This window comes from Phocoena sinus, chromosome 13 (genome assembly GCF_008692025.1).
Source record: "Phocoena sinus isolate mPhoSin1 chromosome 13, mPhoSin1.pri, whole genome shotgun sequence".
NCBI lineage: Eukaryota > Metazoa > Chordata > Mammalia > Artiodactyla > Phocoenidae > Phocoena > Phocoena sinus.
In genome coordinates this window covers 19,217,166-19,231,286 of record NC_045775.1, presented here as the reverse complement: position 1 = coordinate 19,231,286, position 14,121 = coordinate 19,217,166, and the positions used below count along the sequence as shown (strand labels likewise).

Here is a 14,121-nt window from a genome sequence, read left to right as displayed (position 1 = left end):
GATAAAAGGGAGAAACCTACAACCAAAATTACTCTACCCATTAAGGCTCTCATTCAGATTTGATGGAGAAATGAAAAGCTCTACAGACAAGCAAAAGCTAACAGAATTCAGCATCACCAGACCAGCTCTGCAACAAATGCTATAGGAACTTCTCTAGGCAGGAAAGACAAGAGAAGAAAAAGACCTACAGAAACAAACCCAAGGGGCTTCCCTGGTGGCGCAGTGCTTGAGAGTCCACCTGCCAATGCAGGGGACAAGGGTTCGTGCCCCAGTCCGGGAAGATCCCACATGCTGTGGAGCGGCTGGGCCCGAAAGCCATGGCCACTGAGCCTGCGCATCCGGAGCCTGTGCTCCGCAACGGGAGAGGCCACAAGAGTGAGAGGTCCGCGTACCACAAAAAAAAAAAAAAAAAAAAACCCAAAACAATTGAGAAAATGGTAATAGGAACACAAATATCGATAATTACCTTAAATGTAAATGGATTAAATGCTCCAACCAAAAGACAGACTGGCTGAATGGATACAAAAACAGGACCTGTATATACGCTGTCTACAAGAGACCTACTTCAGACCTAGGGACACATACAGACTGAAAGTGAGGGGATGGAAAAATATTCCATGCAAATGGAAATCAAAAGAAAGCTTGAGTAGCAATACTCGTATCAGAAAAAATAGACTTTCAAATAAAGACTGTCACAAGAGAGAAGGAAGGACACCACATGACGATCAAGGGTTCAATCCAAGAAGAAGATGTAATAATTGTAAATATTTATGCACTCAACACAGGAGCACCTCAATACATAAGGCAAATGCTAACAGCCATAAAAGGGGAATTGAGCAGTAACACAGTAATAGTGGGGGACTTTAGCACTCACTCCAATGGATAGATCATCCAGACAGAAAATTAATAAGGAAACACAAGTCTTAAATAACACATGAGACCAGATAGACTTAATTGATATTTACAGGAAATTCCATCTGAAAGCAGCAGAATACACTTTGTTCTCAAGTGCACACAGGACACTCTCCAGGAGAGATCACATCTTGGGTCACAAATCAAGCCTTGGTAAATTTAAGAAAACTGAAATTGTATCAACCATCATTTCTGACCACAATGCTATGAGATTAGAAATCAATTACAGGAAAAAGAACTGTAAAAATCACAAACACAGGGAGGCTAAACAATGTGCTACTATGTAACCAAGAGATCACTGAAGAAATCAAAAAGGAAATCAAAAAATACCTAGAAACAAATGACAATGAAAACACGATGACCCAAAACCTATGGGTGGCAGCAAGAGCAGTTCTAGGAGGGAAGTTTATAGCAATACAATCCTACATCAAGAAACAGGAAAAATCTCATCTAAAAAACCTAATCTTACACCTAAAGCAACTACAGAAAGAAGAACAAACAAAACCCAAAGTTACTAGAAGGAAAGAAATCATAAAGATCAGAGCAGAAATAAATGAAAGAGAAACAAAAAAAAAATAGCAAAAATCAATAAAACAAAGAGTTGGTTCTTTGAGAAGATAAACAAAATTGATAAACCTTTAGTCAGACCCATCAAAAAAAAAAAGGGAGAGGACTCAAATCAATAAAATTAGAATTGAAAAAGGAGAAGCTTCAACTGACACCGCAGAAATACAAAGGATCCTAAGAGACTACTACAAGCAACTATATGCCAATAAAATGGACAACCTGGAAGAAATGGACAAATTCTTAGAAAGGTACAACCTTCCAAGACTGAACAAGGAAGAAATAGAAAATAGGAACAGACCAATCACAAGCACTGAAATTGAAACTGTGATTAAAAATCTTCAAACAGGGCTTCCCTGGTGGCACAGTGGTTGAGAGTTCGCCTGCGGATGCAGGGGACACCGGTTCACGTCCCAGTCCGGGAGGATCCCACATGCCGCGGAGCGGCTGGGCCCGTGAGCCATGGCCGCTGAGCCTGCGTGTCCAGAGCCTGTGCTCTGCAACGGGAGAGGCCACAGCAGTGAGAGGCCCACATACTGCAAAAAAAAAAAACTTCAAACAAACAAAAGTTCAGGACCAGAAAGCTTCACAGGCGAATTCTATCAAACATTTAGAGAATAGCTAACACCTATCCTTCTCAAACTTTTCCAAAAACTTGCAGAGGGCGGAACACTCCCAAATTCATTCTACAAGGCCACCATCACCCTGATACGAAAACCAGACAAGGATCTCACCAAAAAATGAAAATTACAGGCCAATATCACTAATGAATATAGATACAAAAATCCTTAAAATACTAGCAAACTGAACCCAGCAACACGTTGAAAGGATCATACACCATAATCAAGTGGGATTTATATCAGGGATGCAAAGACTCTTCAATATATGCAAATCAATAAATGTGATACACTGTATTAACAAATTGAAGAACAAAAACCATATGATCATCTCAATAGATGCAGAAAAAGCTTTCGACAAAATTCAACACTGATTTATGATAAAAAACACTCTCCAGAAAGTGAGCATAGAGGGAAACTACCTCAACATAATAAAGGCCATATATGACAAATCCACAGCAAACATTATTCTCAATGGTGAAAAACTGAAAGCATTTCCTCTAAAATCAGGAACAAGACAAGGGTGCCCACTCTCACCACTATTATTCAACATAGTTTTGGAAGTCCTAGCCACAGCAATCAGAGAAGAAAAAGAAATAAAATGAATCCAAATTTGCCAAGAAGAGGTAAAACTGTCATTGTTTGCAGATGACATGATATTATACTAAGAAAATCCTAAAGATGCCACCAGAAAACTACTAGAGCTCATCAAGGAATTTAGTAAAGTCACAGGATACAAAATTAATACACAGAAATCCCTTGCATTCCTATACACTAACAATGAAAGATCAGAAAGAGAAATTAAGGAAACAATCCCATTCACCACTGCAACAAAAAAAAGAATAAAATACCTAGGAATAAACCTACCTAAGGAGGCAAAAGACCTGTACGCAGAAAACTATAAGATACTGATGAAAGAAATCAAAGACAACACAAACAGATGGGAGAGACACACCATGTTCTTGGATTGGAAGAATCAATATTGTGAAAAAGACTATACTACCCAAAGCAATCTACAGATTCAATGCAATCCTTTTCAAATTATCAGTGGCATTTTTCACAGAACTAGAGCAAAAAAATGTTACAATTTGTATGGAAACACAAAAGACCTCGAACAGCAAGAGCAATGTTGAGAAAAAAAAGAAAAATGAAGCTGGAGGAATCATGCTCCCTGACTTCAGACTATACTACAGGGCTACAGTAAGCAAGACAGTATGGTACTGGCACAAAAACAGAAATATAGATCAATGGAACAGGATAGAAAGCCCAGAGATAAACCCACACACCTGTGGTCACCTAATCTATGAGCAAGGAGGCCAGAATATACAATGGAGAAAAGATAGGCTGTTCAATAAGTGGTGCTGGGACGGCTTCCCTGGTGGCGCAGTGGTTAAGAATCTGCCTGCCAATGCAGGGGACACGGATTCGAGCCCTGGTCCAGGAAGATGCCACATGCTGCAGAGTAACTAAGCCCGTGCGCCACGACTACTGAGCCTGTGCTCTAGAGCCCACGAGCCACAACTACTGAAGCCCATGTGTCTAGAGCCTGTGCTCCGCAACAAGAGAAGCCACCACAGCGAGAAGCCTGTGCACCACAATGAAGAGTAGCCCCCGCTCGCTGCAACTAGAGAAAGCCCGCGCAGCAACGAAGACCCAATGCAGCCAAAAATAATAAATAAATAAATACATTTATTTAAAAAAAAAAAAGTGGTGCTAGGAGAACTGGACAACTACATGTAAAAGAATGAAATTACAACAGTCCCTAACACCATACACAAAAATAAACTCAAAATGGATTAAAGGCCTAAATGTAAGGCCAGACACTATAAGACTCTTAGAGGAAAACATAGGAAGAACACTCTTTGACATAAATTGCAGCAAGATTGTTTTTGACCCACATCCTAGAGTAATGGAAATTAAAAGAAAAATAAACAAATAGGACCTAATTAAACTTAAAAGCTTTTGCACAGTAAAGGAAACCATAAACAAGACGATAAAACAACTCTCAGAATGGGAGAAAATATTTGCAAACAAAGCAACTGACAAAGGATTACTCTCCAAAATATATAAACAGCTCATGCAGCTCAATATCAGAAAAACAAACAACCCAATTCAAAAATGGGCAGAAGACCTAAATAGACATTTCTCCAAAGAAGGCATACAGATGGCCAACAAACACATGAAAAGATGCTCAACATCACTAATTATTAGAGAAATGCAAATCAAAACTACCTTGAGATATCACCTCACACTGGTCAGAATGGCCATCATCTCAAAATCTACAAACAACAAATGCTGGAGAGGGTGTGGAGAAAAGGGAACCCTCTTGTGCTGTTGGTGGGAATGTAAACTGATACAGCCACTATGGAGAACAGTATGGAAGGTCCTTAAAAAACTAAAAATAGAACTACCACATGACCCAGCAATTCCACTACTGGGCATATACCTAGAGAAAACCATAATTCAAAAAGACACATGCACCCCAATGTTCACTGCAGCACTATTTACAACAGCCAGGACATGAAAGCAATCTAAATGTCCATTGACAGATGAATGGATAAAGAAGGTGTGGTACATATATACAATGGAATATTACTCAGCCATAAAATGGAACGAACGAAGTTGGGTAATTTGTAGAGACGCGGATGGACCTAGAGACTGTCAGACAGAGTGAAGTAAGTCAGAAAGAGATAAACAAATATCGTATATTAATGCATAATATGTGGAATCTGAAAAAATTGGTATAGATGATCTTATTTACAAAGCAGAAATAGAGACACAGACTAGAGAACACATGTATGGATACCAAGGGGGACGTGGGGGTGGGGGTGGGAGGAATTGGGAGATTGGGATTGACATATATACACTATTGATACTATGTATAAAACAGATAACTGAAGAGAACCTACTGTATAGTACAGGGAACTCTACTCAATGCTCTGTGGTGACCTAAATGGCAAGGAAATCCAGAAAAGAGGAGATATATGTATACGTATAGCTGATTCACTTTGCTGTACAGTAGAAACTAACACAACATTGTAAAGCAAGTACACTCCAATAAGAATTTTTTTAAAAAACTTAGTTATTTCAGACACATGCAATAATGGACAGAAAAGAAACATTGGCCCTAGGTCTTAAACTGTTGTGAGTAAAAAAGTAAATATACAATAGGGAACATTCTATAAAGGTCTGGAAGATGAATGGAAAAGTTGCGGTACTTCTGACTTGGAGGGTACCTGTCTGATGGGTACATATTTGGGGAAAATCCGACGTAATTTCATTAGCTGGAGAGCAGTATATAAGAAACAAATGGTCTGAGAAAATGGACTATTTATTTAACTAGAAGAAGTAATTACTTTAGACCAACATTTCCCAAATTGGTGTTCTAAAGAACATTGTTCTGTAGGATATTAATAGATGTGCCAGGAAAATAGCATGCTGTGCTGTATTAAGCATTGGAAATCATGGGTTACACAAGGTGAAACAGATTTCTTTACTGTATTAATTCTATGAGCCTTTAATTGGCCAAAGCACAGTGCAGAGCTCCAAGAAGGGGATAAACTATGCAATTTATTTATCATGAACCTTTCTTTCTTACATATAGCCATTAACATTTATTATTATCTCCTAGAACAATGTTCTACGGAACATTAGTTTGAAAGATAATATCTATATCAGGCTTAGGATTCCAGGTCATAGGCATGCCTTAACTTTATCAAATAACAAAACAAGCATCCTTAGAAGTGATATCTCCTGATAAACAACCTATTGCTTAAAGAATTTCTTACTCAACAATTGGATATGAATAAACTTCTCAGAGAGATAACAGTAATAATATCATACTGTTTTGTGTTTATACGGTACTTAATAATATATAAATTATTTATAAAATACACTGACATATCAATGTATTTTATATTCATATTTAATACATTTAATATATTTTAATATACTATTTGCAAACTAGAAAGCCTATGAAAATTTTATAAGAGAATCCAAAGAGCTGCAGACAGCTATCTCCAAAAAGCTCAATTCTCAACTCTAGTTTCATTCATTTTTTGACTCCCATTAGATTAGAAAACAAATTGATTTGGAGGGAAAAGCCCAATATAATATAAATATTAAAATTACAACTTTCAGGCACTGTGGAATAGTATAAAACATTCAGAACCATGTCAAAAATAAAGATAAGCAATATTATGGTTCTAAAAGGCTCTTAAGTATGAAAATCTACATACTTCTTAAACTCAACAGACCTTGCACATAAGTTTAAATGAACCTTAAGTTTTACAAAGATTTATCAAAAAACTCAGTATATGCAAGATAGTATATAAAGTTTTCAGGCTACAAAAGTGAGCAAATTTCTATTTTCTGGGAACTCTCTGTTCAGTGGCAGAGGCCAATACAGAAGTGCAACGCACAAGCGCTATACTGCATATATAGAGAGATGTAGAGCAGCACTGGGGGAGCAACTAACTTAGCCTAGGACCTGAAGGCAGGGACCAAGCGCATGAGTGAGCTCAATGGAACCTTGAAAGGTGAGAATGCCAGGTGGCAAAGAGGATGGCAGAGTTAACTCAAGGCAGAAAGAACAGCAAGTCTAAAAACAGAAGAGAAGGCAATGAGGATAGGTGAAAATACATTAATACTTAGCGATGAAGAGAAGTAAAATTGCCAGAAGTGTGGGAGTTGGGATTCCAAACTTACAGCTTTATATATTCTTTGAATTGTGAGATAACATGAAAATGAAATGGGTGGGGACAGAGGAAAAATGCTTGAGAACTAGTACAAGTGAGAAAAGAACCTTAGCAAATAAATCAAAACCTTAGAAAACAAATAGGTTACTTTTAGAAGTAGAAGGAATTATTCTAAAAGTAGCAATCTACAAGGACTTTCTGTTAAAGAAAAATTATTCCTGCCCTTGGAAAAACTCAGTTTATCTTCCCCTCCCCTTGACTGTGTGTACAACCTAACTAATGCTGTGTACAACAGTCTCACTCTAAACTGCTTCTTCTTTCAGATTACTAAAATGCTACCCATTTTCCAGTAAGCAGGTCAAATTCTACTTCTTCCAAGGAAGTCTTCCTAAAAGGATCACCATACCCTTTATCTCCTCCAAAACCTTAACCTTTGGGGGTTAGGGAGTGGGAAGAGAGAAGCTGGTAATCCTTAGATTAGAGCTGGTTACACAAATTCAAAAGCCTTTAAAGGTCACATCACCAGGCTTGTGTTACTAAAGGAGATGTGGTGCTTGAGGCCAGTGGAAGAGCACAAACCCAGCCTATATGTGTAAAATGCACACATGTGCACACACACACAATTCAGGCTTGCTGTCACTTTATCTGCCTGAATGGATTTTCTTCCAGTGCCTTAGCAAGAAGCCCTTCTACAGTAAACCTGAAAGATGATTATCTGGCCAAGAGCTTCTCAACCAGGGGTGACTTCTGCCCCATAAGAAACAGTTGGCAATATATGACGACATTTTTAGTTACCACAGCTTGGGGAGGGGTTGCTACTAGTATCTGGTGGGTAGAGGCCAGGGATGTTGCTAAACATCCTTCAATGTACCAGTCCCCAAATGCTCATAGGGATGAGGTTGAGAACCCTGATTCAGCCACCACATAAATTCTTGCCAAAACAAAGAGTTCTTTAAGGAAGCTTATTCTTTTATCAGGCAGTTTTCATTGCCAGAAACTTTTCCTTTTTGGGACTTTCTGGAATTTTTAAAAAATACTCTTTCTGATCCACAGTTGGTTTAATCTGCAGATGCGGAACCTGCAGATACAGAGGGCTGACTGTACACTATGTTTTGAATACCCCAAGCTGATTGTATGTTCTGAAAATTGCCTATATCTTTTATTCTTTGTATGCATCTCAGTAACTAGTACAGTCCCCCTAAATATATTTTGTGAAAAATTCAATACAGGGGAACTATTAAATATTTCTTATTGTGCTATCTAATAATGAATGACAAGTTATAACAAGAAGTAGTTTATCTTAAATAATACTCAGAACGTATTATTGTTTCCTTTGTTTCTGTTTTCTTCTTTCTCTTCCCTTAATTCCTCTTTGTGTCCTTTATTCCACTCCAGCATTTAAAAATATTCCTTAGTCTACCATTAAAAATATTTTTGGGCTTCCCTGGTGGCGCAGGGGTTGAGAGTCCGCCTGCCAATGCAGGGGACACAGGTTCGTGCCCCAGTCCGGGAAGATCCCACATGCCATGGAGCAGCTGGGCCTGTGAGCCATGGCCGCTGAGCCTGTGCGTCCGGAGCCTGTGCTCCGCAACAGGAGAGGCCACAACAGTGAGAGGCCCACGTAACGCAAAAAAACCCCAAAAAACAATTTTTCATCCTATGTCATCTCTCTCTTTCTCCCTTTCATCATCTTCCTCCTTTTAAAGTGGAATGGAAGCACATTTTATATTATTTGTTATATTTACTGAATACAATTTTATAATAATAGCTAGTATTTACTAAGTTGGACTACATGCCAGGCACTGTGCTAAGAGCTTTACATCTATGCTCTACATCTATTATCTCATTTAATCTACACAACACCTATGAGGTAAAGGAATTATTTATTAGATTCTTTTTACAGATGAGGAATCAGAGGCTTTAAAAGGCTCAATAATTTGACTATCAACCCACCTCAGATAAGGTTAAAACTAGGACTTAAAACTAGAGCTAACTCTTACAGCCGTCTTATTATGCTGCCTGTCTAATATAATTTAGCTCCTTCTTCCTCTTCCTTTGTCTATTAGTAAGGCTCCAGGGAATTTCTTTAAATGCTTTTTTAAAAATTCAAAGCAATATAGACATATGGTTAAAAAAAATACAAAAGATTAATAACAAGAAGCAACAATCTACAGTCCTGGTCCTGCTTCCCAGAAACAATACTTTTAACAGTTTGGGTTTTGGGTTCTTGATGATTAGCCCTATAACTGCTGCTTATACAATCTTAAATATTTATATCACTATACCTACTCATTATTTGTCATGAGAGAAAATACTTAGCTCATCCACAACTCCCAGGACCCCCAAACTATCCCTTCCTCTGCTCTCCTAGTATTATGACATCATTAGGCTTTAATCACTCTAACTACAAACAACGTAAACTTCATTTTGTGTTCAATTATAAACAATCTCTCTCTCTTTTTTAAACTTTTTATTTTATATTGGAGTTGAGCCGATTAACAATCTTGTGAAAGTTTCAGGTACACAGCAAAGCGACTCAGCCATACATATACATGTATCCATTCTCCCCCAAACTCCCCTCCTATCCATGCTGCCACATAACATTGAGCAGAGTTCCTGTGCTATACAGTAGTAGGTCCTTGTTGGTTATCCATTTTAAATATAGCAGTGTGTACATGTCAATCCCGAACTCCCTAACTATCCTTTCCCGCCACCCTTCCCCCTCGTAACCGTAAGTTCATTCTTTAAGCCTGTGAGTCTGATAAACAGTATCTCTTGATGCTCTACTTTAGAAATTAATCAATGTTTCAATTTTATTAATTTAATAATTATATGATGTTCATCCTAAATATTTATTTCAAGAAACAAAAGTAAATTCCTTTCAAACTGTTGGTATCAAAGTACTTTGTTATGAGCTAGAAGTCTTTAATTGAATGAATGTCCCTTATTCTTATCCTAACAGAACAAGGATGACTTTGAGTCATAAAGGTTCTGGGCGCGGACTGGACACCTTTATTGTAGCAATTGGGCTGTCTTATTACAGAGAGAGAGAGTTAGCACATACCTTTAAAAAGGATCACCAGCTGAACAAGAGGACTCACCTGCTGTTGTCCTTGTAATCGCTGTTGAAGTTGAAGTCTAAGTTGGTTGGGTGCTGCTGGAGGTCTGTTTAGAGTCTGCCTGGTCTGCATGCCCATGCCAGGTGAAAAAGCACCTCGAGGAGGTGTTACTTGAACAGGCATAGTCCCCAGTGAAGGTTTTTGCCTGACCATGCCTTGGAAAGGGCCAGAGAGATTGGCAGTTGGCGAAGGAGAAGAATAAGGCTGGGAATAAATGTTGGGTCTTTCTTCCATCATCAATGGTGGTGTTGCTTGTTGTGGTGGAAATCTCTCTGATAATACATCTAATCCACCTCCCTGTTGGAAAATAAGCCAGAACATTTTACAAATAAATTTCTGGCAATAAATGACATGCTTCTCTATATGATTTTGGATCTGAGAGCATGTTATCTCTAGAAAGTTTCATAATAATATATTCATGATGAATTCATGAAGCTCTCCAGAAGTTTGCTACTTAAAGGAATCACTTATAAAAGTTACTTCTGAAATGGAGTAATAGATTAACTGAGATGTTTAAAATCTCAGTAAAGAGATGAAAATATAGTTAAAATAAGGGCCTTCCTTACATCAATGAAATAAAGCTAAATGGTTTGAAAAGAACCTCACTGCAAAGTCTAAGAATCAACAAATGTTACATTTAATGGGTTACCATGAGAAGTAGATTCCTAAAGGAGGGATTAATTTTTCTGTCTCAAATACAGAATTCATGCTTTTATCTCATTTGAAAAAAAATTCATAGCTGACTTAACAGAATGCAATAGTTAAACTTTTTGACTATTACTCATTGTAAGAAATGTAATGTAAATTGTGACCTATTTTGTGTGTGTGTGTGTGTGTTTGTAACTGAAAACAGAGTTTCATGAAACATAACTTCCCCTTTTTCTGCATTCTGATACTCTGTATTCTACATTGTTCTACTCCATTAAAAAAAATACTGATGGCGGCCTCTAGACTGAATCATAGGAACCCTGAGGATGAACTGACCCTTTTATTCACTATTCCACACCGCGTTGCAGACCTATCAGAGGGAGCCATGTGATAATTGTGGCCACCAGCTGACCCCACAGCCACCTTCTGCCCCCCTTGGACCCACCCAAGAATTTCTGAGCCTTCTTTATGAGAGAAGGAGGAGCTTTAAGATGGCGGAGGAGTAAGACGCAGAGATCACCTTCCTCCCCGCAAATACATCAGAAATACATCTACATGTGGAATAACTCCTACAGAACACCTACTGAACACAGAAAACCTCAGACCTCCCAAAAGATAAGAAACTCCCCACGTACCTGGGTAGGGCAAAAGAAAAAAGAAAAAACAGAGACAAAGAATAGGGACGGGACCTGCACCAGTGGGAGGGAGCTGTGAAGGAGGAAAGGTTTCCACACACTAGGAAGGCCCTTCGCGGGTGGAGAGTGTGGGTGGCGGAGAGGGGGAGCTTCGGTGCCGCGGAGGAGAACACAGTAACAGGGGTGCGGAGGTCAAAGTGGTGAGATTCCCGCACAGAGGATCGGTGCCGACCAGCACTCACCAGCCCGAGAGGCTTGTCTGCTCACCCGCCGGGGCGGGCGGGGGCTGGGAGCTGAGGCTCGGGCTTCGGTTGGATCGCAGGGAGAGGACTGGGGTTAGCTGCGTGAACACAGCCTTAAGGGACTAATGCGCCACAGCTAGCAGGGAGGGAGTCCGGGAAAAAGGCTGGAGCTGCAGAAGAGACAAGAGACTTTTTCTTGCCTCTTTGTTTCCTGGTGCGCGAGGAGAGGGGATTAAAAGCGCCGCTTAATGGAGCTCCAGAGAGAGGCGCGAGCCGCGGCTATGAGTGTGGACACCAGAGACGGGCAGGAGACACTAAGGCTGCTGCTGTGGCCACCAAGAAGCCTGTGTGCGAGCACAGGTCACTCTCCACACCTCCCTTCCCAGGAGCCTGTGCAGCCCGCCACTGCCAGGGTCCTGTGATCCAGGGACAACCTCCCCAGGAGAACACACGGCGTACCTCAGGCTGGTGCAAAGTCACGCCAGCCTCTGCCATTGCAGGCTAGCCCCACAGTCCGTGCCCCTCCCTCCCCCCAGCCTGACTGAGCCAGAGCCCCCGAATCAGCTGTTTCTTTAACCCCGTCCTGTTTGAGCGAAGAAGAGACACCCTCAGGCGACCTACACGCAGAGGCGGGTCCAAATCCAAAGCTGAACTCCAGGAGCTGTGCGAGCAAAGAAGAGAAAGAGAAATCTCTCCCAGCAGCCTCACGAGCAGCGGATTAAATCTCCACAATCAACTTGATGTACCCTGCATCTGTGGAATACCTGAATAGACAACGAATCATCCCAAAGTTGAGGTGGTGGACTTGGGGAGCAACGATATATATATTTTTTTCCTTTTTCTCTTTTTGTGAGTGTGTATGTGTATGCTTCTTTGTGTGATTTTGTCTGTATAGCTTTGCTTTTACCATTTGTCCTAGAGTTCTGTCTGTCCTTTTTTCTTTTTAATTACTTAAAAATAATTTTTTTCTTAAATATTTTTAATTTTAATAAATTTAATTTTATTTTATCTTCTTCTTTCTTTCTTTTCTCTCTTTCATTCCGAGCTGTGTGGAGGACAGGCTCTTGGTGCTCCAGCCAGGCGTCAGGGCTGTGCCACTGAGGTGGGAGAGCCAAGTTCAGGACACTGGTCCACAAGAGACCTCCCAGCTCCATATAATATCAAATGGCGAAAATCTCCCAGAGATCTCCCTCTCAACGCTAAGACCCAGCTCCACTCAACGACCAGCAAGCTACAGTGCTGGACATCCTATGCCAAACAACTAGCAACACAGGAACACAACCCCATCCATTAGCATCGAGGCTGCCTAAAATCATAATAAGGCCACAGACACCCCAAAACACACCACCAGACGTGGACCTGCCCACCAGAATGACAAGACCCAGCCTCATCCACCAAAACACAGGCACTAGTCCCCTCCACCAGGAAGCCCACACAACCCACTGACCAACACCAACCTTAGCCACTGGGGACAGACACCAAAAACAATGGAAACTACGAACCTGCAGGCTGCGAAAAGGAGAACCCAAACACAGTAAGTTAAGCAAAATGAGAAGACAGAGAAACACAGGAGATGAGGGAGCAAGGCAAAAACCCACCAGACTAACGAATGAAGAGGAAATAGGCAGTCTACCTGAAAAAGACTTCAGAATAATGATAGTAAAGATGATCCAAAATCTTGGAAACAGAATGGAGAAAATACAAGAAACATTTAACAAGGACCTAGAAGAACTAAAAAGCAAACAAACAGAGATGAAAACACAATAAATGAAATTAAAAATTCTCTAGAAGGGATCAATAGCAGAATAACTGAGGCAGAAGAACAGATAAGTGACTTGGAAGATAAAATAGTGGAAATAACTACTGCAGAGCAGAATAAGGAAAAAAGAATGAAAAGAATTGAGGACAGTCTCAGAGACCTCTGGGACAACATTAAATGCACCAACATTCAAATTATAGGGGTCCCAGAAGAAGAAGAGAAAAAGAAAGGGACTGAGAAAATATTTGAAGAGATTATAGTTCAAAAGTTCCCTAACATGAGAAAGGAAATAGTTAATCAAGTCCAGGAAGCACAGAGAGTCCCATACAGGATAAATCCAAGGAGAAACACGCCAAGACACATATTAATCAAACTATCAAAAATTAAATACAAAAAACAAATATTAAAAGCAGCAAGGGAAAAACAACATGTAACACATAAGGGAATCCCCAAAAGGTTAACAGCTGATCTTTCAGCAGAAACTCTGCAAGCCAGAAGGGAGTGGCAGGACATATTTAAAGTGATAAAAGAGAAAAACCTACAACCAAGATGAGTCTACCCAGCAAGCATCTCATTCAGATTTGACGGAGAAATTAAAAGCTTTACAGACAAGCAAAAGCTAAGAGAATTCAGCACCACCAAACCAGCTTTACAACAAATGCTAAAGGAACTTCTCTAGGCAGGAAACAGAAGAGAAGGAAAAGACCTACAATAATAAACCCAAAACAATTAAGAAAATGGTAATAGGAACATACATATCAATAATTACCTTAAATATAAATGGATTAAGTGCTCCAACCAAAAGACATAGACTGGTTGAATGGATACAAAAGCAAGACCCGTATATATGCTGTATACAAGAGACCCACTTCAGACCTAGGGACACATAAAGGCTGAAAGTGAGGGGATGGAAAAAGATATTCCATGC

General features: G+C 39.8%; 1 protein-coding gene across 1 annotated transcript in view; it reads right to left on the bottom strand.

The window, feature by feature from the left end:
- Positions 1-14,121, bottom strand: part of NCOA1 (nuclear receptor coactivator 1) — a 262,458-nt gene that overhangs the window by 32,650 nt on the left and 215,687 nt on the right. The window contains 1 exon segment of the mRNA XM_032652699.1: positions 9,892-10,206. Coding sequence (XP_032508590.1) covers positions 9,892-10,206 — 315 coding nt within the window.